Source organism: Nannospalax galili, unplaced genomic scaffold, assembly GCF_000622305.1.
Source record: "Nannospalax galili isolate Female #2095 unplaced genomic scaffold, S.galili_v1.0 scaffold34, whole genome shotgun sequence".
NCBI lineage: Eukaryota > Metazoa > Chordata > Mammalia > Rodentia > Spalacidae > Nannospalax > Nannospalax galili.
This window is the reverse complement of record NW_008338996.1, coordinates 2,203,428-2,226,643: the sequence shown is the minus strand read 5'-3', so window position 1 is coordinate 2,226,643 and position 23,216 is coordinate 2,203,428. Positions and strand designations below refer to the sequence as shown.

The following is a 23,216-nucleotide window of genomic DNA, read 5'->3' as shown; positions in this document are numbered from 1 at the left end:
CCGGAGTTCCGACGCTGTTTTCTCCAGAGTTCCGACGCTGTTTTCACTTGCATTCTGCCGCTCTTTCGGCTGCTCTCAGCTCTTCTGTTTCCTCAAGAAGTCCTTTTCCGGGATGAGCTTCTGTCCTCTGCCTGGAGGATGGGTACAAGCTTCACTGTTTAGGGTAACTACCTTGGGGATCTTTTCAGTGTTTTCCAGCTCTGTGATGTAGCCACGTGAGGGGGTGGCCTTTCACAAGGGCCTGCCCCTCTCCTACAGAAGCTCAGGGCGCCAGTGAAGACCAGGAGAACTTGGCTGGAGAGGGCAGAGTCCAGGGCAGAGTCGGCTGAGAGCAGGGCTTGGGCCAGGTGCTGTCACTGAGTGGGCAGGGGAAGAGCACGAAGGGGTAGACGCACAAGGTCACTGCTACACTCACATCCCACAGAGACAGACTGGAGGTGGAGCAGTTCTGCATCTAGGGCTCAGGATGCCTCTGTCACACACAGCTGGGCAGAAGGCTGGCTTCTCAGAACAATCCTAGAGGTTCAGAGGCTGCCCACACACAGTCCTGAGGGTGACTCTTGATAACAGTCTCCGAGGTCACAGAGGAAGTTCTGCTTCACCAGGTCTCCTCCCAGCAGCTCGGTCACCATCCAGCTAGTCAGTTACACAGAGGCTGCCATTCCACCTGTGTCTCTATCTGTGACCTGGTCTCCAAGTCACCAGTATGTGTCATTTCACTTGACCTTAGCCAAAAGGTCGATAAGCAATTCCTGGTATACACAAGTTTATGCATGCACAAGAAGATAAATTTAACTTTAAAAATTTGGTTCCTTTCATTTTGTTGTGATAGAGTTTTTCACTATATAATTCTGGGGAGTCTCTCATTTTCATGAAAAATAAAAATCCCCTCTGGTACCAAAAGGCCTGGGCACTAGGCACTTGGTGCCTCTCCACACTTCCGGGACAGCCATTTCTCAAGTTCTGCAATGTGGCTTTTGCAGCCACCAATGTCCAGAAACTGCCCATGAAAAGTCCCTAGAGACTTTGTAGTCCAGAAGGTAAAGCCAGGTGGGGAGAGGGAGGAGGTGTGAGGAGAGGGAGGAGGTGTGGAGAAGCTCCTCCCTGCCTCCTACCCCTGAGTTCAGCTGACCGTGCCATTCCAAGTTGAAAGGCCTAAACTCTAAAGCACCAAAGTTACTCTGCATTCCCAGAACCACAGTCACAACATGACTTAACACAGACACAAGCATTAACTTACACTTCTCTAAAACTGTGCTGGCTTGATCAAAAGGAGAAGGAAACCCTCAGCATCCAGCAATAGTCAAAGAATCAAATGCTGCGGACATGGACAATGTTCCTAGCCAGATGTGATGATGCACACCTGTAATCTCAGCTCTTGGGAGGAAGAGGCAGAAGGATAAGGGGTTCAAGGTCATGACATACAGAGTTCAAGGCCAGTCTGAGCTACATAAGACCTTGTCTCAAAAAGAAAAAAAGAGAGTCAGGTGTGGTGGCAGCGCACACCTTTGATCCCAGCAGAGGCAGGTGGTTCTCTGTGAGTCCAAGGCCAGTCTGGTCTACATAGCAAGTTGCAGGCCAGGGTCTTCCTGTAGCCCCAGGGAGACCCCCATCTCAAAAATACAAAAAAAAAAAAAAAAGAGGGAAAAAGAAAGAAAGAAAAAGTGATTCAGCAATTTTCAACCACAGAAAAGATGACAAAAAAAATATGGATCATGGTACCTGGTTCTGCGTCCGCCCAACCACTGACCCTCCGCCCCACCATGTCCCAGGGTGAGCCAACTCAGTTCATGTCCTCTCACCACCCTCTGCCCACTACAAGCTCATTCTGTCTCACTCTCAAGAAACTGCCCAGGGAATGTGGCTCACTGAAAATCCTAAGTTTCTCTTTTTCTCATGTCTTCTCGGAGTCTGTGGCACTATACAAGACAAGACCGCCTCCTCAAAGCCTCACTGCACTCTCCTGTCTCCCTGGCTTCTTTCCAGATTGGTTTGAAGCATCTCTTCCTCTTTGGGAAGAACTGCTTCGGAAGGCAGGCGCACATACCCACATGCTTTCTTTTTTCTTTAATATTTTATTTATTATTTTTATTTAATATGTATGAGTGTACTGCCTGCATGTATGTAAGTGCACCCGTGTCATGCGATGCCCTCAGAGGTCAGAAAAGGGTGTTGGATCCTCTGGAACTGGAGTTATAGATGGCTGTTAGCTTCCATGTGGGTGCTGGGAATCGAACCCAGGTCCTCTGCAAGAGCAGCCAGTGCTCTTAACCACTGAGCCATCTCTCCAGCTCCAACATGCTTTCTTAAGATTCTACATTCACAAAATCACATCTCTCCTGGATCCCCTGCAATTGTCCCCTCCTTCTGCACATGACACCCTAGAAAGAGCATGACCATGTCTACGTTCAGTTTTAACATCAACGTCTAGTGCTCCATAACGCTGCTGAAAGAACAAAGGAAGTGAGAATGGCTTCTTCAAAACGGGAACTGCAGGTCTATCTCTGCTCTTGTAATGGAAAGTGTACTCCTCTGCAACAGAAGCATCCTCACCCATCAGCTTGTCAGAAACTCAGACTCACAAGCCCCTACTAGGGTCAAAGAATAAGAATCTGCATTCTAGCAGGAGCCCCGGGGAATTTACGTGCCAATAAACTTCAGAAGCACTGCCCTCTGCTGCTGTGGTAACTGAACAGATACAAAGACAGTATTAGCCTCTCCCCACCCCAACTCAGCCACAAACTTAAACCAACCCAATACACAGCTCTGCTTCATGGAGTATCCACTGAATGGCAGACACTGTGCCAAGGGCTCACAAATCATGTGAAACTCATGGTAGCCATGAAGTCAAATGTTAGACAGTTCCTTTACTTAATGAATTGAAATCTACTCCCCTAAAGGAGACTTTACCCTGTTATTCTTAGCCAATATTCAATAAACAATCTTGACTTCTCTCCTGAATACCTGTTCTGCCCTCTAGAGCCCAGCTGTGAGCTGAGGGTTACGTGACTGAATGTGAGGGTCACAAAAACATCAACAACAGTAAAAGGCTTCTAGACACACAACAAAAAGTCAATCTGGTGGTGCTCGCCCATGTCGTGTCCCACAACTTCACCACAGTGTTCGTTCTGAACACTAGCTCGTGCACTTTGCCCTGGGTATGTCACCACGCCTTGCAATGCCACCAAACACTCTGAAACAAGTCGGCTCAGATTCCAGACCACTGCACATTATGAACTCCTGTACACACAGTTTACTGCTCTTACACATGCATAATGATTAGGGAAAACAAAGCCTTTAATATTTTCTTGCCATCATTCTTCAGCATGCAAGTATCAAATTAGTTTATCTTTGAATTGTACTGTGTTACAGTGTTTTAATTTTAAAAACTGCTGTTTGAGTTGTTGACTTGAGTCTCAAAAAACTGTTAAATGAATTCTGGCTTGAAATTAAATCAAAATTTCCAACCATTTCTTTTTTAAGATTTACTTTATTTTACGTGTGTGTGTGTGTGTACATGCATTTGTCCATCTACATGAATATGTGCCTGGGGGTGTGTGCCTGTGGGCATGTGGAGGTCAAATGCAAATGTGAGATGCCCACAGAGCTGGAGTCACAATGTTTCAGGATAGCCAACCTGTTCTGGGTGCTGAAACCCGAGCATCAGTCTTCACAGTTGTGCAATAAGGACTCTTCACTGCTAAGCCATCTCTCTAGCCCCTTCTAACAGTTTCTGAAATGGCCCTTCGCATACGTCTACCACTTTGTACTACGTATTTATATGCAGCACCATTCCCAGAATTGATGATTATAAAATCAAAATATCAATCAACTCTGAAAAGCACTGAAGATGCTGTACATCCTGCAGTACCAAGCATTCAACCAAGATTTATGTCTTTAAATAAAAATAAACAAGCACACCCATCTCATTACTATGCAAATTTGCTTTTGTCTTTAATAAATGGTAAAATTCCATGTATACAAAAGACTTGTTTTAAAGTAAATTTCTTTAGTTTTTTGGAGCTTTTTTAATAGTTTTTTTTTTTTTTTAATTCTTTTATGTGTATGAGTGTACTGCTTGCATGTATATAAGTACATCTGTGTCCTGCAATGCCCGAGGAGGTCAGAAGAGGGTGTCCAATTCCCCCGGAACTGGAGTTACAGATGGTTGTGAGCTGTGGGTGCTAGAAACCCAGGTCCTCTGCAAGTGCTGAGCCAGTGCTCTTAACCACTGCGCCATCTCTCCAGCCCCCTTTTTTTGGTTTTTTTTTTGCGACAAGGTTTTTTGGTTTTGAGACAGCTCCAGCTAGAACACAGAATGTAGACCAAGCTGGCCTTGATCGCACAGAGATCTGCCTGCCTGGAATTAAAGGCATGCACCACCACCCCACCTGACCAGAGGAATCAAAATTAAGCTCTTTTATCTATAATTTCTCTCAAAGTCCCACCCCTCAAACCTCAGTTTTCCAATCACACCTAAGAATGGAAATGCAACAATACAAGTAAATGGCAATAATTGCTGATCCTTTCTGAGTCCTGTGGCTTACAAGTACCCTGCCTCATGTGCCCTCACTAAAGATGACAGTTCCGCAGGCTGCATGTCAAGATTTCTATGCTCACAACCCCACTTAAATCACCCCTGTGATTCCTCTAACATCAAATAATAACTGTCAAGTACATATAAGAAAACAGGGGTCATTTCATTAGAGATTTTTACATGTACATCAAGACATCAGGATAGCTGTTTGGTTGTTTATTTGGAGGTTTCTACATAAACTACCCCATACTGGAAATATGCATTTTCCAGCTCTGAAGGCACAGTTCAAATTAAGGGTAGTCATTTTGGAAAGAAACACGACAAACTCTGTCAGGTCCTCCAAAGTATTTCTACCCTTTGTCACATTAAAAGTTTCTGGGGAAAGGTATCTGAAAATAAATAATACATTTCTATATCCATCCTTTGACCTAGTGATTACGTATCTGGGAGTACAGTCTAAGGAAAGAATCCTAGAGACAGAAAAAGACCTGTATACAAAAACAGTCAATCTAAAACTTGGAATCACGTGAAGCAATTTTTAAGTCCAACAAGAGTTTGGCATTAAATTTCAGTGCACCTGTAAGATGAAAAATGATGCTATGACTTACTAATTGGAAAAAATAGGATAACTGTATTTCAATATAAGTGTGTCCATGCACATAAATACAGAAGAACAATTCTAAAAATGTTCATTACTTATATTGAAAAGACTCAGGGGTTGTTTCTCACTCTCATGCCCAGACCCCACTCTGCAAACCTTGCTGTTCAGAAAAAGCTGTGGACAACACGGGCACTTCTAGCTGTTTCTGCTTTGTTTCTTATGAAAGGAGACCCACATGCCCCTGAAGACAAGAGGCTCCCCTCTGCTAGCTCACGTCACCCTGTCTCCCTCTCCTTCCTCAGCTCTAAATTATAGCCATCCTTCCATGCAGATCTTCCTGTCCCATTCTGGGGGAAGACAGGGAACTGCGCTATAAAGGAAAAGGCTATTCACAGGGAACATCAAATTGAAGTGCAATCTGAAAAATGACTCAGATCTGAATCGGCTGGTATTAAGATTTGAGAGTGGGCAGAGGAAAAAGCCTCTGTTCTCCAAAGGACATAATGGGACATTTAACAGATTTTTTTTTTCAAAGGGCAAATGAACAAACAAAACTCGGCATTTATGGCTCAAATGGAGTTGGGGAAGAACGAGCTGCTTATTAAAAATGCTGCCTCAGAGGAGGCAAGCTGGGAGACTTGTTTCTCCCTAAGTGGCTTGCCGTTGCTCTTGGTTTTCAAAATTATCTGGAGCCCTGGAGGCCAAGATCAATAATAATCCCTGTCTCAAAGAGAGCAGATGGCCAGAGTGCCGCATAAATATAATACCTGCGAGCGGTTCCCACTCAGAAGGTGGGAAGAGACAGCTAACAAACGTTTCCCAAGAAATAATGTGGCCATGAAAGTGAGGCCTGCATCCACCCATTACCCCAGGCTGAGTTAAAGAAAACTCCACCCAGGAAAAGCTGGGTTTGATCCCGAGGGACCCCAGTACAAAAAGACCGTTCTGCACCCATGGTGAGAACTGCTCTGGCTTTGGAAATGCTGCTAATGCTCATATGGAGCCGAGTTCGTCTGGGGCAGAGTCAGGTCAGCCAGGGCTAGAGGAAGCCAACAACATCTCCCTCCCTAGTACAACTTCAGGGTCCTCCCCTGTGCAGAAGGCCTACAAATACAGGAAAAGAGATTGTCACAAAAATCAGCACCAAAGTAATTGGGCCGAGTTATCAGGCAGGATGTACAGACATCTACCTTTGATGTTATGGATGCATCAAGACTGCATCTGTACTACAGACTCTCTAGAGCCATGGCCACTCACCAGATCCCTGTAAGAACACAATGTTTACCTTCTGCAGCATACTCAGAGGTTGGCCACAATCAGGAGTAGTATAGGATATCACAGGAGCAGTATAGAGACATGCCCAGGGTTGAAGGAAGCCTGTGGACAGACCTGCCCAACCAACAGAGCCCTCAAGACTCCCAAAGACCTTCCCTAAACAGACATTGTCTGAAAAAGTTGCAGGGGGTATTGTTTTTGCAATTAGCACACAGCAACATGAACATTCTTCTTACCTCTGTTTGTTTTGTTGATTCAAGTCTGCCATTTCCCTGGAAACTCATGCAGGAGAGATCAAAAATGCTTTTCTTCAGGTGCTGGTTGTCTGTGTACAGTTCCTTCACGAGTTGTATGAGTTCGCTGACCTGGGAGACAAGAGCAGAGAGATAGAGCTCCCATTCTAAGGTGAAGGAGTGCCACCTCTGGGCAGGCTGCCTGATCTGGCCCCAGTTTCCATGTATATAAACGGTTAAAAGAACACAGGTCTATAGAATGAGAAGCCATCGTGATCATGGCCACAGCACACTAAAGGCCTGACACCCAGTCAGCACTCAGTGAACAGCTATTACTGTCTGCCTTATGCCGAAGCCTTCTAGAGGAAAAGAGTTCCCAGAGCTCAAGTTTCTCCAGCTGACAGCAGAGGCTTCCTTCTTTCTACACCTACCTACCAACGTCAGTAATAATGAGTTATCCTTAATAAAGCAATTTCTGGTAATAAAATACTCCAATGAGCTTTACTCAACCATTCCCTGCAAAACTCCTAAGGAGGTGGCCAGGCTAGAGTGCTGATCCTGTCCTAGCTGCCACAGCTGGGGTATCTGGAGAGCTGCATGAGCTAGAATCAGGGCTGAAGTGCCAGATCACCCAAGACAGAGCAGCAGACTCCACAGAAGGCAACAGGTCTAGCATCAGGATGCCTAGGCACCAGCCCGGCACTCCTACTCCAGACACAGGTCTTGTTAGGCCAGGTATACAGGCAACTGAACAGACACACATTGTTTCCTATGAGCTCCAAATCCCAGTGTCTGCTAATTCTTCAAATGCCTCTTAACCTTCAAAGAAAGTGGGAAGTCTATCCTATCCACACATGGTAAATACTCAAGACATCAAAACAGGAATAAAAATTGGATCCAGGGACTGGAGAGATGGCTCAGTCAGTAAAGCACCTGCCACATGAGCACAAGAACCTGGGTTTGGATGATCAGCACCCATCTGTAAAAGCCGGGCACAGGGAAACACATCTCTAACCACAGTACTGGGGGGAGTAGAGGAGACAGGCAGACTCCTAGAGCTCAGTGGCCAGCCAGTCTAGCTAAATCAATGCATTCCAGATGAGTGGAAGACCTATCTCATAAAGTAAGGTGGGGAAGGACAGAGGAAGACAGCCCGTATCAATCTCTGGCCTACATAAGCACGCTGCCCACACAAACACATCCCAACACCAGCCCTCAGGACCCTTAAGGAAGACACAGGGAGAAGAACAGGACAACTGAGTCTATAGACAAATACCGAGTGCCAAGCAAGAGAACCACATGCAGCCCTGACCACAGCCATGATAGGTCCAAGCAGCAGATACGATCATCTTCAGTCTCTCCATCTTCAAAAACTAACCACAGCCTCAAGGATCCTTGGGGAGCTGCTCCCAAAATAACAAATTTTCAAAATAGTTTTCCTTGCCATTTCTTATCTCTTTGCCTCATGTGGGTGGTTTTCTGTTTCTCTGCTGAGAAAACTTTATACCCGCATAAACTCCTATGCATCCTACAAAACACACTTAATATCTCATCATGGTTAAGAAATTTCCCCTGGCCAGAGGCAGGCAGATCTCTGTGAGTTTGAAGCCAGCTTGGTCTACATAGTGAGTTCTAAGTCAATGAGAGCTACAAAGTGAGACCCTATCTCAAAAGAAAAGAAAAAGAAACTTCCCCTAACCAAGGAGGAACATTTTACCTCCCCTCTGCTACCTCTATACATTGTACAGGCCCCTCTTACAGTAACCTCTGCAATCCCTACAACAATATTTATTTGCAAGTGTGCCTCTTCAGACGGAATGGGAATTATCCCATGACAAAACTGAGATCCAGTTCCACATGCATGACAGTTTCACAATGAATCAAAGTTTCCTTTGTGTCCACACTTCCTACTCATTTCAATTTTTTAAAATTTTATTGTTAACTAAAACTTTTTTAAATTTTATTGTTAACTATGAGTACATGTATGTGTCTATGTGTGGTTTATACACCTGGGTGTGGTGCCCATGGAAGCCAGAAGAAAGAGTCAGATCTTCTGGAGCTGGAGTGAGAGGCAATCATACGGTACACAACCAAACTTGGGTCCTCTGGAAGAGCAGCACACACTCTTAACCACTAAGCCATCTCTCCAGCTCCCATACTAACTATTCTTAACAATGTTTGAAAGACAATGTGACTCTAACCATACCACAGGCCTGCTGACTGAAAACCTATTTAAAAGACATAACCATCAGACTTGGAACTACAAAGCCATCTATCAGCTCCTGCTATGCATGCCAGGTCCTGGGACATCAGAAATAAACACGACACAAGGACTACATTTAAGAGGCTTACAGTCTACACCTCTAGACACAAGGAACTAAGCAGTAACTGACCAGCACGGAAGGCTGTCGATCAGGATTGGGTATGGAGAGCTGAATGCAAGAAGGAAAAGTGGCTTGCTCTTGTGGAGGGACAGCCAAGCATCTTCTCATGAGGAGAGCGGGCCTGGGCTGAGGTCTCCAGCCTGGGCTGAGGTCTCCAGCTCAGGCAGCAGATCTACCCTGGGCAGGACCTGCCAGCATCATGCACAGGAGGAGCCACACAGCAAGGTGGAGAGGAGAGGGCAGGCAGGAGAGGAAAAAGGCTTTCAGAACTACAGAGCTCCGAGATCAGGAGCCCAGGAGACAACAACAAGCAGGAAAAGCGGACAGGTCAGGGAAGTACCTTTTTCTTGAGTTCTTCTTGAGAAAAATGCTCTACTTGAAGCTGACTGTGCTCTTCAAGGCAAATACTTAGGTAAGATGTTTGATCACTATAAAATGAAAATGGTTCTTCTGCACAAAGAAAATAAAAAGGTGAAGAGGGGGAGAGAAAAATATCAGAAACAGAGCCTTCCAAGGATGATCCCCATGCCAACAACCTAAAGCAATTGGTAGGGGTAGGGCAGACACACACACGCACGCACGCACGCACATAAACACACAGAGTTGAAAACGTGACCTTTTGGAACTAAGTAATTTCCCTGCTCCATAGGCTGATGTCTCAATGTCTGGTGTAGTTTCTTGGTGGACTGTACGTTTTCACTCTGGCCAATCCTGAATTACAGCTTGCATTACAAGTGCTATACTTGGAGACCATTCTGAATGGCTCGAGTAAATGGTGATTTCAGTTCACATGAGGGAGTTCGTTCTGTTTAGGGGTGAATACATAAAAATTAGATGTGACCCCCAAGAGGTCAAGGGGCATAAATGTATTTTACTGGTCCCAGAGACCTTGTAGAAAGTGAGCATAACCAGATGCGGAAACTGCACATGTGGACAATGCTAGTGTTCCTAAAACAGTGCAGAGCTCCTGACCTCAGAAAATCACATCTGGGTCAGATGACACAAATCAACGACCCACTCCCAGCTCAGCTCACTCAGCATCTTCATCTATACAATGATATTAACATCTCTGACTAACAGTATGTCTCTGGGGAGCAGAGGTGAGAAAGCAAGAGTCTAGCCCTGTGCCCTGTGCACACAAGACTCAAGAAATGCCAACCCACCACCACTATTACCAGTTTTTATGACATGTGCTAGGCACTGACTGAAGATATAGGAAGAAGTCAGACACCAAGCAGACTATAAAGGACCCTCTAGCATAGGAGAGGGTCAAGATGCATGGTGATGGGGACAGCGGTGCCATCCCATGCTTACTAGGCCCTTCTGCTGGGAAGGCTGAAGGCAGGCAGGTAGACTAGGCAGGCCAGGATCAAGTCAAATACCACAGGAGATCCTGTGACCACTTCAATCCCCCATGAAGGAGGCTCCTGCCAGTTCGGCCAAGGCCCTCCATGTGAGGAAACCAAAGAGAAATCCCCAGAAAGGAGCACATACCTTCGCGCCTTCGAATTTCGCTGAGCTGCTCCTGCAGGGCCTTCTGTAGATTCTGGTACGCCAGCACATCCTGCTCCAGCTGATGCCGCAGGGCAAGGACATCCTTTAACTCAGCCTTCAGGTCATTGACACTTGGTAAAACAAGACATGGAAACTATAAAACAGACCTATCTGTGCTTTAAGATGCACAGCCCACCAAGTCTGTGATTTTTATGAGACTATGTTTTTTTCCGGTTATGAAAGTAAATATATGCTTATTATAGGAAAATGCATATACAAAAGTATAGCGAAAACAAAAAATATTTCCTTACATTTATGGAAATTTGGGGCAATGTTTTTAATGAGTACACAATATTAAATCAAGTGAATATTCCACCACTACTCTAACTTACCCCTTATTACTAGGCATTTGGATCCTTCCTAAGTTTTCACTATAGACATAATAGGTAGAAATAGTCTAGTTCTCCAGAATGCTCCGCTGCCTTGGATAATGCCTTGAGAAGGTTTAATGTGTAAGGGGAGGCCCTCTCATCTGATGCCCAGGCTTCAGAAGAGACAGGATTTCTGTTATGTTCCCATCAAAGAGATTACACTGAAGTTAAGGGTGAGAGGCAGGAAGAGAAACACTAAGAAAGAGTGACCTTACAGTAAGACAGAAAGAGACTAAATCAGGGGTCAACAGAACACTGTGGTAATCTACCCAAACGCCAATATGCACAATATGAATGAATTTTTATTCTGGAAGAGGGTGGAGGGTCAGGTTTTGCATGTGGGTCGACGTGCTACAGTGCTGGCTATACAAAGAACTCATTTGGGGGCCTGGAGAGATGGCTCAGTGGTTAAAAGCACTGGCTGTTCTTGCAGAAGACCCAGGTTCAAATCCCAGAACCCACATGGCAGCTAACAGCTGTCTGTAACTCCAGTTCCAGGGGATTCCAACAGCCTCTTCTATCCTCCACAGGCACTGCATGACACGGGCGCACTTACCTACATGCAGGCAATACACACATACACATAAAATAAAAATAATAAATATTTAAAAAAAATAGTAACTCATTTGGAACTAGAAGGCCAGAACCCAGGGAGGCCATGAAAATGCATGCTTCCTAGAGCACTTTAATACTAGGAGCCCTTCCCAACAGAACTGCCTCCGGTGATGGGCATGTTCTATACACTGCCTAATACAGCAGCCAGTAGCTAATGTGCCTACTGAACATCTGAAATGGGGCTTAATGTACCAAGGAGCTGAATGTTTAATGTTATTAAATTGAAAGTAAGTATAAGTTTAAATAACCACATAGCTAATGGCTGCTCTACTAGGCAGTGCAGAGCTACAGAAAGGCTTTGGACTTACTCCCATGTGCAAGTGGTACATGATCGGAAAGACTCAAACCCAGCTCTCAAAGGAGCATGGAGTGCCAGCTGACTCCTGGACAGCATCCACTGTGCCTCACTGCACAGCTGTGGGTCAACTGTGCTGTGTGATTCAGGTGATTTTCTTAAGGCTTCTCAGAAGTGCAGTCAATGGGTCAAACCACATAAGCATTCTTAGGGCAAAACAGAAAGTCTCCTTTATAAACTCTAGAGATAAGATACATCTCTGTTCAGTGTCTGACATACATGGATTTTTATAGAGAGAAGGCTCATAAGCTTTCATCAGATTTTTTCCCAAAGAGGTCCTTAGCCCCAAAGTGCTTAGGAGCCATTGTTGTGATCATGTGTGCCACAGACTCAAGTCCCAATTCTCCTCCACACATTTTTTCCCCGCTCCATCCACAGAACTGCACACATAAATCAACATACACCGGAAGGAAATAAAGCATACTGTCTGATCCTCTATGCTTGCTGTGCTGAGGACGGTTCACTGTAAAGCAGTCTCCATGCAAGGGAAGGGGCCTATGAGAAGCCTGTACTTAGTTCATTTCAAGACAATCAAAAGGATCCATTTGTTCAGCTAACGGAAACCCTTCCAGAGGTGTCACAAGGCAGTACTCGCTTGTGTGTCGCATGCTGCCAAGGCATTTAACCAGGGAAGCAAAGGAGATTGTTTCAGCAAAGGTCCTGTGATTACACTGGGACGAGCTAACTGCTATAGTCCTGCTTCCATTTTCTGACAGGGTGCAAAGCACACAGCTGCTATTCCCTGGTCTGTCATTTATGTCTTCCTAACTCTAGAATCTTTTTAAGGTGTGAGGAGCCAGCAGAACAAAGGTGTGTTGCTCAGAAAGAAAGAAAGAAAAAAAAAAACCCTGTGCACTCTTCTTATTGGAACAGGATGATAGAGGGGACAGTCAGGAACAGAAACACAGAGTCAGAGAGAACCAAGTTCAAAACAGCACAGCACCACTAACTGGCTTGACCCCAGGCTAGTCTGCTAGCTGCATCGGCTGTAAAATGGGATAACACCTTTTGTTAGAGCTTCCTCCTACATTTTGGCACAATGCCCAGGACAAAGCAGACACAGCAAACATCAGTCCCTCCTTCTTCATCCCACAGCAACTCTCATATACAATACTTATGAGCCCATATTTCTGGTTCTTGGAAGTTACAGCATGGATTCTCATCTGGACAGGACTCTTCACCCCAGAAGACATTTGGCAATAACTGGAAGCATTTTTGGTGATCATAACTGCAATGGGAATGGGCAGTGTGCTACTGGCACATGGACAGAACCAGTGACCTTGCTAAAATCCTACAGCACACAGGATAGCCCCCTGTGACAGATATATGGATAGATGATTGATGGACAGACATAGAGACAGACTTAGAGACATTGCCCCAAATATCCTAATAACTGTTAAGGCTGAGCAACTGAGTTGCAAGAGGGACACAGCGAACTCCTGCCCTCTGAATGAAGGTGCATCAGTCCAGGGTCTCAGCTCAGAAGCCTAGGAGGCCTGAGCTCTGATTACTGTTCACAGTAGGCCACTACAGACTATGGCAGGAGGTAGGCCCTCAACATCCTCAAGAACATTTTCTACTTCTGCAGTTTGGGGCTAAAGTCACCAACTACTGAGCATCCTCAGGAAGGTAAGCGATCAGGCTCATGGCAGTCCACTCCTCCCTTTCCATTTTAATTACAAGTACATCTTGTGTCTCTGGTCACTGCCTTTACTGTAAGTTTCCAGAATGAGAGGGCTGGAGTTGGGGAAGCTTTTTGTGTTGTTATTCCTAGTAAGTGTTGCTGTTTACTAAGAGCTTCCTGAATTCCAGGCAGTATTAGAATTTATACAGTATCAGTCCCTATATCAAAACCCTTTATCTACCTGTTAAGGCAGGTAGAAAGGAGGTGGGTAGGGAAGTAATTAGATAGGTAAGTTAGAAAACTAAGTTGGGAAGTGGGCAAAGTGGAGGGGGTGCGTTGGAAAGTAAGAGAATAGAAAGGAGGGAGGGAGACTAAACAGTAGAGCACAGACATGAGTCAGGAGGTAGCTGGGGTTAGGTAGGGAAGAAGGTCTGCCATCTCCATCTTTCGCAATACTGAGGCTCAGAGTGAGAAATGGAACCCACAGGCTCAGTACTGCTCTATGCCAGAGCTGATGTGGACCCAGGTCTGTCTTTCCCAGATATACCAGAAGCCTGCAGATGAACAGCATCCTGGTTACTCACAGCCCTGACCCACTGGAGTCTCATCCATGTTTTCATTCATTAGGAAAAAGTGCAGTGAAACTCGGAGACATTCAGGTGCTGAGAGCACTTGAGACAACTGCATCCACCCACAGCAACTCTCAGAGCCCAGCCTCTAGCCTGGCTCCCTCCCAGAGATGCTGTGCAATTAAAGCAAAATTTGTTCTCTTCCCTCGGAGTTTCCCCACTTGACTGCATGTCCTCCCCAATGAAATGGCCGGCAGCTGAGGCTTCCTGAGAAAGCTCTTTTGGAGATGCAGCTATGTCCAGAGTTTCATCAGCATGTTTGGGTTTTCTCTAAACTCATTTCAGATCTGAAATCTGGAAATTAACTTAGACGATCAGGGCTGGGGGAGGGGCATTCCTGCACACAGCACTCCCCCAGTGCCTGCTCTGCCAGTTCTGGCAGCTGGAGCTTGCAGATGCTCCTGCCCTGAGAGAAGTAGGGAACAGGAAGGGACACAGAGGACAACTAACCTGGGGAGCAGCTAGGCCTCCTGACAGGGTAACACTCAGGCTCATTCTGAAGGAGTGGTGGGAGACAAAGCAGGGGAGGGCTGGACCGGCAAGGTAGGAAACAGGTGAGAGCAGAGGCAGACACACACAGCCCAGGAAACTGTCAAGAGTTTGGTATAGCAAGAGCAAGGGGCATAGGCGAGGGGGGAGTGAGGGTGATGCTTTTTAACTTTTTATTATGGAAATTTGCTGATACATTCAGAGAAAGGCCGACTAATGAATCCCTTTCCCCACCTCTCCACGGCCCAGCCTAACAGCCAGGGACTGGGCCAGTCTTCTATCCCACCACGTCCTCTGCTTCTCAACCGCTTTAAAATGAATCCTAACATCACAACCTTTCAGTTGTAACTATCCCAAGTAAAGACGTAAACCCTGCATTTACAGATGTACAAAGAGAGCTCAGGACAGATCACCTACCTGTAGACATAACTAGAGCTACAGGGTAGGAGGACGAGACTCCACCATGGGCGCAGCTGGCCACCGCTGGCTCTCCTCACCACCCTCACTGGCATCAAATCATTTCAGCAATTCCACAGATATGAGGTCACTCCAAGACAGGGAGACTTGGCTGGGCCTCAGAGTTCTAGCAAGACCCATGAGACAGGTCACTTGACTTGGTTTTGTGGGCCAGCTGAGATAGGGATAGGATGGCATTATTATTTACCTCACAGAACACATGTGAGCTGCGGCTAAGAGAATACACACAGAATAACCTCCTAGATACATAATGAAGTACTTAAAAATCTGAGTAAATATTCTATTTTTATGCTAATTTTGTTGCCCCAAATCGGGCAATTCTTGACAGAAAACAATCTGGTCGCACAAGGCAAACCTGATCTAAGTTCTCTGAAGGCTTGTTCAGCAAGCTTGCCCAGAAAGCACTATCAATAACCAGGGAGCACATGTGTGTGCACATGTGGAATCCAAAGAGAAACTCTTACCTGTCTGAATGCTGCAGAGACTTCAGCAGATGGGCATAGATGCTCTGCTCCTTTTTTAAGGCCTGAGTCAGTACCTCACAGTCTGATTGTTGCTTTTCCTGGAAATGGCAATGGACATCTGACATTAGGGGCAGAAGCCAAGGAGTACAGGCTGCTATTATGCAAGCACATGTGGCTAGCTCTGGATTTTTAAAACCACAAAACTGTGAGGGTCCTGAGCTAGGCTCCAGCAACAGTCACACAGCACCACCTGCAGGAAGAGTGGGGAATGACGCCCTCCTGGTGGCTGTGGTGTATGTTCTACAAAGGCCCATCAAGGCTGGTGGGTGCTATTGGGAGCTGCTGGAACCTTTGAGAGGCAGGCTTGGTGGAAGTTACTCAGGACACTGAGTGCACCCTCAAGAGGCACTGTGGGACCCTAGCCCTTCCCTGTTTCTCTGTTTTCCTTCCTAGATCTGAAGGGGGGGTGCTCTCCCAGGTACTACTTTTCATTCCCCTCCCACTGGAAGCCCAATACAATGGGTCAGCTCCTTGGACTGGAACCTCCAAAACTATATGCTAAAGCAAAGCTTTTCTCTCCATAAATTAATTATCTTGGGTATTTCATTGCAGTGAAATGACGCTAACTAATACCCAACACTAACCCAAGACCCAGGCTCCCAACACTCATGAATTACTATGAAACATCCTCAGTCACCTGATTCACCCATCATAAAACTGTTGCCCCCTAGCGCTGCTGAACACTGACTGCATAACACTCTAAGGAATGCCTTGCCATGAGAATGCTCCACAGCAGAGCAATTCATAAACAAAAGGATAGAAGGGGTCAAATGAGTGGCACCTAGAAGACATCCAGAACAGAGTGATGACAGAGGTAGGGTTGGACCTCTGCCATTTATTAGTGCTATGGCCTTGGGGAAGCAGCTCAAACCACCCCATGAGGCTCAGCCCCTCTTTTATGAAATAGGGATACAATTTTGTGAATCAGCATTCACAGATGTGATTCTCCTTCAAGTTCAAATTCTGGTCTAGTCACACAGCATTTTGGGGATTTGGAAAGTTACTCACTAGTAGCTTTGGTATTCCCGCCAATAAAACAAAAGACAGTAACTACCACCGTATGGAATTACAGAGCAGAGTAAGCAAGATAAAGTACATTAAACCTGGGACATCCGGAAAAGTGGTTAACACTAGTACTAGGACAAACGAAAGCAAAGACAATAAAAAGATGTGTCTCCAGCATTCCACTGTACCAGAAAATATGCTTAAAGATTTGAGTAGTGCTTTCCAGGGACTTTGGGGAGAGAAAGAGACAGAGTTTCAAGTCAACGAACAAGGTCCTGGACATGTAATACACAGCATGCTGACCAAGGTGAACAGCAGTGCACCATATACTTGACATCTGTTCATCACCAAAAGAAAGAAAAAGATGGCAGTGTGGGATGGTGGCTGTACTAGTCAGTTTGATCATTGTGCTGGATAGCTTCAGTTATCAACGTGATACACCTGGGCCAAGGGAACCTCAACTGAGGAACTGTTTCCATTGGACTGGCCTGTGGCCACGTCTGTAGGGCATTTTCTTGATTACTGAGTGATGTAGGAGGGCTCAGCCCACTGTGGGCAGTGCCACCCTGAGTAGGTGGTCCTGTGTTGTATAAGAAAGAAGGCTGGGGGCTGGGGAGATAGCTTAGCGGTTAAGAACACTGACTGCTCTTGCACAGGACCCAGGTTCAATTCCCAGAACCTACATAGCGGCTACAAACCGTCCTTGACTCCAATTCCAGAGGAATCTGAAGCCCTCTTCTGACCTCTGCAGCACTGCACAACACGGGTGCACTCACATACATGCAGGCAGCACACTCGTACGCATAAAATAAAAATTATATATAGTGTTTAAAAAAAAAAAAAAAGGAAGAAAGCAGGCTGAGCACAGACCAGGGAAGCAAACAAGTAGGCAGTGTTCCTCCAGATCTGTGCTTAAACTCCTGCCTATAGGTTCCTGCTCTTGAGTTCCTGCCCTGACTTCCCTCAGTGATAAACTGTGACCCAAGAGCTATTCTCTCCAAGTTAGTTTTGCTCAGTGTTTCTGTCATAGCAATAGAAAGTAACCTAACAATTATTCACAATGTCTGTCAAAACATTAAACTGTATACTTTACATATATACACACATATAAATATGTATGTACATATGTATGTGTGCATGCATGTATGTGACACTGAGGGTTGAACCCGGAGTTCTGTGCATGGTAGGTAAACACTACCAGTGAAGTACATCATCAGTCCACAAAACATAACTTTTATATGTCAATTATAATCCAAAAGAGCTAAAAATAATAGTTAAAAACAAATCAATGCCTAAATAATGATGAACTGTTGTCCAAAGAACACAAAGGCCACTTTTAAAAGCTCTCAACAGCCAAATTAAGACAATTTTAGCATCAAAATAAAGACAGTGTCTGATTATAGTCCACTGAATAAGACAGGAATTCATCAAATCCAAAGTGATACAGATATGATACAAGAGGCTTTGATTTTTTATTATTATATTTATTTTATGTGTATGAGCATACTCCTGCATGTGTGCAGGTGCATCCATGTCATGCAATGCCCATGGCTAGGTCAGAAGAGGGCATCAGATCCCCTGGAACTAGAATTGAGATGGTTGTTAGCCACCATGTGGGTGCTGGGAATCGAACGTCTGCAAGAGCAGCCAGCATTCCCAACCACTGAGCCATCTCTCCAGCGCTGAACAGACTTTTCTTTACAGTAAAATGTAACTAATAAATGTACAAAGGACGATGAAATTAGAAAACAGGACTATATGGCAAGCACCATAGTAATAAACAATTCAGCCAAGAAATATAAAAGGATGAGAAACCAGTGGGTGGATGTTTGAAGACCAGGATATTTACAAACTCAAAATACTTTGCCCAAAATACTTCTTTAGTCCATAGGAAAAAAGAGTAACTGGACACTCAAGACTTCTGAAGATACGGTCTTTGTAAACTTGTCAAAGCCAGAACGGGTAGTAACTAGACACACGGAAACCATGTGCCATGGAAGAAGGTGCAGCAGAACACGGTATCGCCACCAATCCTAAGCCCATGCCAAGGACACACCAGAGACATCACACAAATCCAAACTGAAGGGCATCCTATAACATAACTGGCCTGACACTTCAAGGATCCAGGTCATAAGACTAAAAAAATCAAGACTGGAAAGCTCAAGACGTGATCCTGAATTGGGCCCTTTTTGCCCGATTCCTGAGACAGCTGATGAAACTTGAATGCGCTAAAGAGTTGAAGGCAGCGAGGAGTCTGGGCTAATTTTCTGCTCATGGTGGGTTGGTAGCTGGGATGAATGTCTGTTTACAGGAAACATACCTGAAAGGACTCAGAGGTGACAGACTTCACAGGGGCAACTTTCCCTGGGATGACTCAGAAAAGTAAAACCCTTGATTCTTATGGCTTTCTTATGAATTTCAAATGATCTCAACATAAAAAATAGATGTCAAAATGACCGAGGTCAGTGTGGACAGCATAGCTACACTGTCATATGGAGTGGGGTGCTGTCCAAATGCTGAAGAAAGCATGCCGCTAGCGAGAGGAGGGCTGCACAGAGTTCTGCAGGTCACAGAGATTGCCATTCCCTCCTGAAGTTACCACAGCAGCTAGGACAGGGGTTCTCAGCCTCACTAAAATACAGGGGCTGCATGAATGTGAACAGAAAAAAAAAAACAGCTACACCTTTGTCTATAAACTTGTGAAAGCTAGCATGTGTGCCACAGCAAACTACCCTGATCCAGGAGAAAACTGCTGTGCTTCCAATACTGACAGATGAAGGCCAGGGCACTCCCTGTGCAACACTAAACCAGCAGGCTTGGCCTGAGCAATATCCAGCCCTTCTGTAAACCATGCCACGTGCCAGTGGCCCAGGGCCTCCAACATGTTTTTGCATAGAGCAGTGTTTAATGGGGTTCTCTTTAGCTCCCATCTGCACACAAGTACCTGTGCAGCCACAGCACCCTAAGGATGGAGACTAACTAGAAAGCACATCGAGACAAAGGAGGCCACCAAGTCCTTGGGGTTCTCACCGTATCCTGCCTCGTGGTACACAATTTCCACATGCCCTGTTCCTTGCCATTCTGACTTTGATGGGTTTGCCATGCCAAATGCTCTCACTGAATCTTAGTGGCAACCTATATGTGGAGGTGACATCTGCCTCCCCATTCTAGACATGAAGAAACAATGCTAGAGAGATGGTTCAGTGGTTAGGGCACTGACTGCTCTTGCAAAAGACTCAGGTTTGATTCCCAGCAACCACATGGTGGCTAACAACCATCCATAACTCCAGTTCCAGGGGACCCAATGCTTTCTTCTGACTCCACGGGCATTGCATGACAAGGTGCACTTTCACACATGCAGGCAATACACTCACACATAAAATAAAAATAATAAAGAAAAAAAGAAAAAGAAAAAAAAAAGAAAAGAAAAGAAACTGAATGCCGAGGGTGATCACACCCAAGGTCAGGACCATGAAGCAAGGCCAGCCCTCCACGTCTGCTCCTCACCCCACTCATCACTGCCCCATAATGGTACCAAGCACTGAGTGCTTGACAAGGCTAACATGGTTACTGTCAGATACACAAAGCCAGCCAAAGAAGGTAAGAGAAGTCAGTGACAGAAGGAGAAAACCTCCTGCACAGCACCCGACCTGAAAGCTGATGATGGTTGTGAGTGACCCTACTGACCATGTGACCGTGAACAAGACTCAAGCTCTCTGTACTCAATGTCCTCCCCTATAAATGGAGCTAAGAAATCTATACATTCCAAGGGGCTAAAAACATTAAATGAACTAATCTACCCAAAGCTCTCAGAATGGTGCCCAGCATGGGGTGAACACTTGGTGTCAGCTCTAAGTAGCATTTCAATGCTCTGGGTGTTGTGCTAGGTAATTTACAGATATCCTGTATAGTCACATCACTATAGAAAATTATATTAATTTTCCCATTTTTCAGATGTATTTTGAATCCCCTCAAATTATTAATATAGTTAGAATGTGTGCTTGTATGTAAGTTCAAAGCTAACCAAGAAGGGCTAGAAAACAGGAGCAGTAAATGTGAAATTCTGGTGAATGGAGAGAATCTCAGTATGCCAGGCTCTAAGCCCTAGGGGAGGACTCTGCCGTGCCAGGGCCCCGACATCCAGCCCAGCTCCTCTCTCCTCTCCTTCCTGGCAGCTACTCCAGCCCTTCACCAGGGACTTCAGGCCAACACTCTCCTCGGCTCCTACCCTCATCCCTTATGTCTGTTTTCTGTCAAGGACAGTGGGAAATCCCTCCCACTCCTCGGAGAGCCTCAGAGACTGAGGGACATCATCTACAACTGCTCAGTGACACTCCAGTGCACATCATGGGCCTCTCTCTCTAAGGAAGACACCCTCCTCCAGCCCCAGAGCATCCACTCACCTTCAACCAGAGTCGGTGTGCCAACCACCTGTTCCTAGTCTGAGCAACGCAAGCAGTGGTGTCCTAAACCAGGCCTGGTGTCTGGCACAAATCAAATCCTGCCACAAACACTTGCTGAACTGATGATTAAATAGGTAAGAGGGAAATACAGGGACTGATATGAATCTTAAGAGCAGAGATTCCTGTGGATATTTTGCATAATGGAAGTCAGAGTGAGTCAATGTCTTCCTAGAAGCAAATTGCTCACCCATGTTAAATAAATGAACTCTTTGAAGCCATTTGCGTCCCATTTCATCAATCACCTATTCCCTTGCGTTGACACTCACGCCCCATTAGAATGAAGTCATTTGGCTCCCTCAGCAGAGCTGACAGCCAGTAGATCTCCTTGGCACCGGAGAGGCCTAGGCTGCCCAGGGCTAGGGGGCAGTGAGACTCACCTGCTCAGCAGGTGCCATCAACCCCCTCCACCAGCCCCTCCAAACAAGAAACAGCCCAATAGCAAGTCTCTTAGCACAGGGACTTGACACTGCCACCCATCTACTGTGTGTCTGGCTCTGCTTCTCCACAGCCCTAGGAGTAATCACCCTGTTCACCACTGTTCCCCTGCATAATGTGCAAAAGTCCCTGAAACACAAGAGCAAGTCCCAGAAAGACACCACTCCCATGTCAGACCCTGGGCCCATGCTAAACCAGCACAATTCTCTCCTGAGAATTCCAAGACGTAGACATCCTGGAATGGCTGGGTCTATATCATGTCAAAGACAGAGCCCAGAGGACAGGACTTCTCTCCTCAAAGTCCATGACCCTGCCACAGTTTCCCCAGAGCCTCCTGCCTAGCACCTGTGAGAGTTTGTTCCAGTCAAGTCTGACCTTCATGACTTACTCTAGGCTGGCCTCTGTAGGCTGCAACTCAGAGGATTTTAACTGCTACACCTCCATTATTCCTAATCCTCTCAGAAGGACAGCTTGTAATTCCCCACCTCAAAGATAGGAAGGCCTATTTCAGAGAGATTTAGTGACTTGTTAAAGGTCACAGGAATTGTAGGTGGCAGGACTGGTATTCTGTTCCCAAAGCAGGGCCACTTTCTGGTCTGCCACAGCTTCCTTAACGGCTTGAAGGAAACATATGTACCGTGCAGACCACAATCTGAAGAGGCAGCACACGTAAAGAGAAAGCTTAATGCATCACTTCCTGCTAATCGGGGCAATTTAGCGGGCTGGTGTACAGAGGGGGCCTACTTCAGCAGCTGTGTCACAGTCCTGCAACAAAGACATTTATTTTAATACTCACAAAATTCAGCTGCATAACCCAACCATATCAACAAGCAAGTTAGAAATCTCGGCGGCAGGAAGTCCCATTCGGCCAGTGTGATTCACGCACTCGTCTCTGTCTCACTGATTAATTCTCAGGATCACACAGCGATTAGCAGGAAAGCAGACTGCCCAGAGCCTATGGAGACAGCATCACAGCCTCGAGCTCTTGCAGAAAGAGGTAGAGGATAAGTCCTCTATCAACACAAAATAGCCAAGGGCACAGCAGAAGAAATTCACATTTTCTACACAGAAAGCACTACAAAAGCAAAGCTTTCTTAGGGGAATAGACCAAACCCGTAAGGTTGCAATGGGCTGGGATTTCTTAAACTGACACCTAGAAAGTTCTAATTCTTTATCCACAATTTACAATAAACCTTGTACAGCAGAATTAAAGCCTTTGCCAAAATACTTCAGCATTTTGCATGGTAATTTAAACATCACCAAGATATAGCTATTACCAAATGCCCATGCAATGGCTTCATACATGGTTCTAACATATGCCTCAGCACACATGCAAGGACACACGCAGGGACAAACACACACACACACACACACACACACACACACAGTCAAACGTTTTTTAAAAGGTACAGTTACAATTATTAAACTTACAAATACTCTAAACCAGCTTTGTAAGTTTATAAACATTTTGCTCAATGAACTTTTATACACAACTAAAATGCTATTCAAAACAGGAAAATTTAACTAAATGTATGCAAATCAATGAAGATGTGTCTTTTTAAACTACTTGACACATCTCTAATTTCAAAACAGATTGCCTTATTACAGCTAACATGCATCTTAGCAATCCTACTAACTTTGGTCT

The 23,216-nt window shown here is 45.4% G+C and overlaps 1 protein-coding gene across 7 annotated transcripts in view; it reads right to left on the bottom strand.

Annotated features, from left to right (window-relative positions):
• Cdk5rap2 (CDK5 regulatory subunit associated protein 2) overlaps nucleotides 1–23,216 on the bottom strand; it is a 209,865-nt gene that overhangs the window by 75,372 nt on the left and 111,277 nt on the right. For 5 of the 7 annotated variants that reach the window (XM_029563710.1, XM_029563713.1, XM_029563711.1 and 2 more), the window contains 4 exons: nucleotides 15,609–15,706; nucleotides 10,525–10,655; nucleotides 9,371–9,483; nucleotides 6,650–6,778 (listed from right to left, as the gene is read on the bottom strand). In XM_029563710.1, the coding sequence (XP_029419570.1) occupies nucleotides 6,650–6,778; nucleotides 9,371–9,483; nucleotides 10,525–10,655; nucleotides 15,609–15,706 (471 nt within the window). The remainder of the gene's footprint in view (nucleotides 1–6,649; nucleotides 6,779–9,370; nucleotides 9,484–10,524; nucleotides 10,656–15,608; nucleotides 15,707–23,216) is intronic. The other 2 variants (XM_008833471.3, XM_008833472.3) reach the window with 1 other exon arrangement.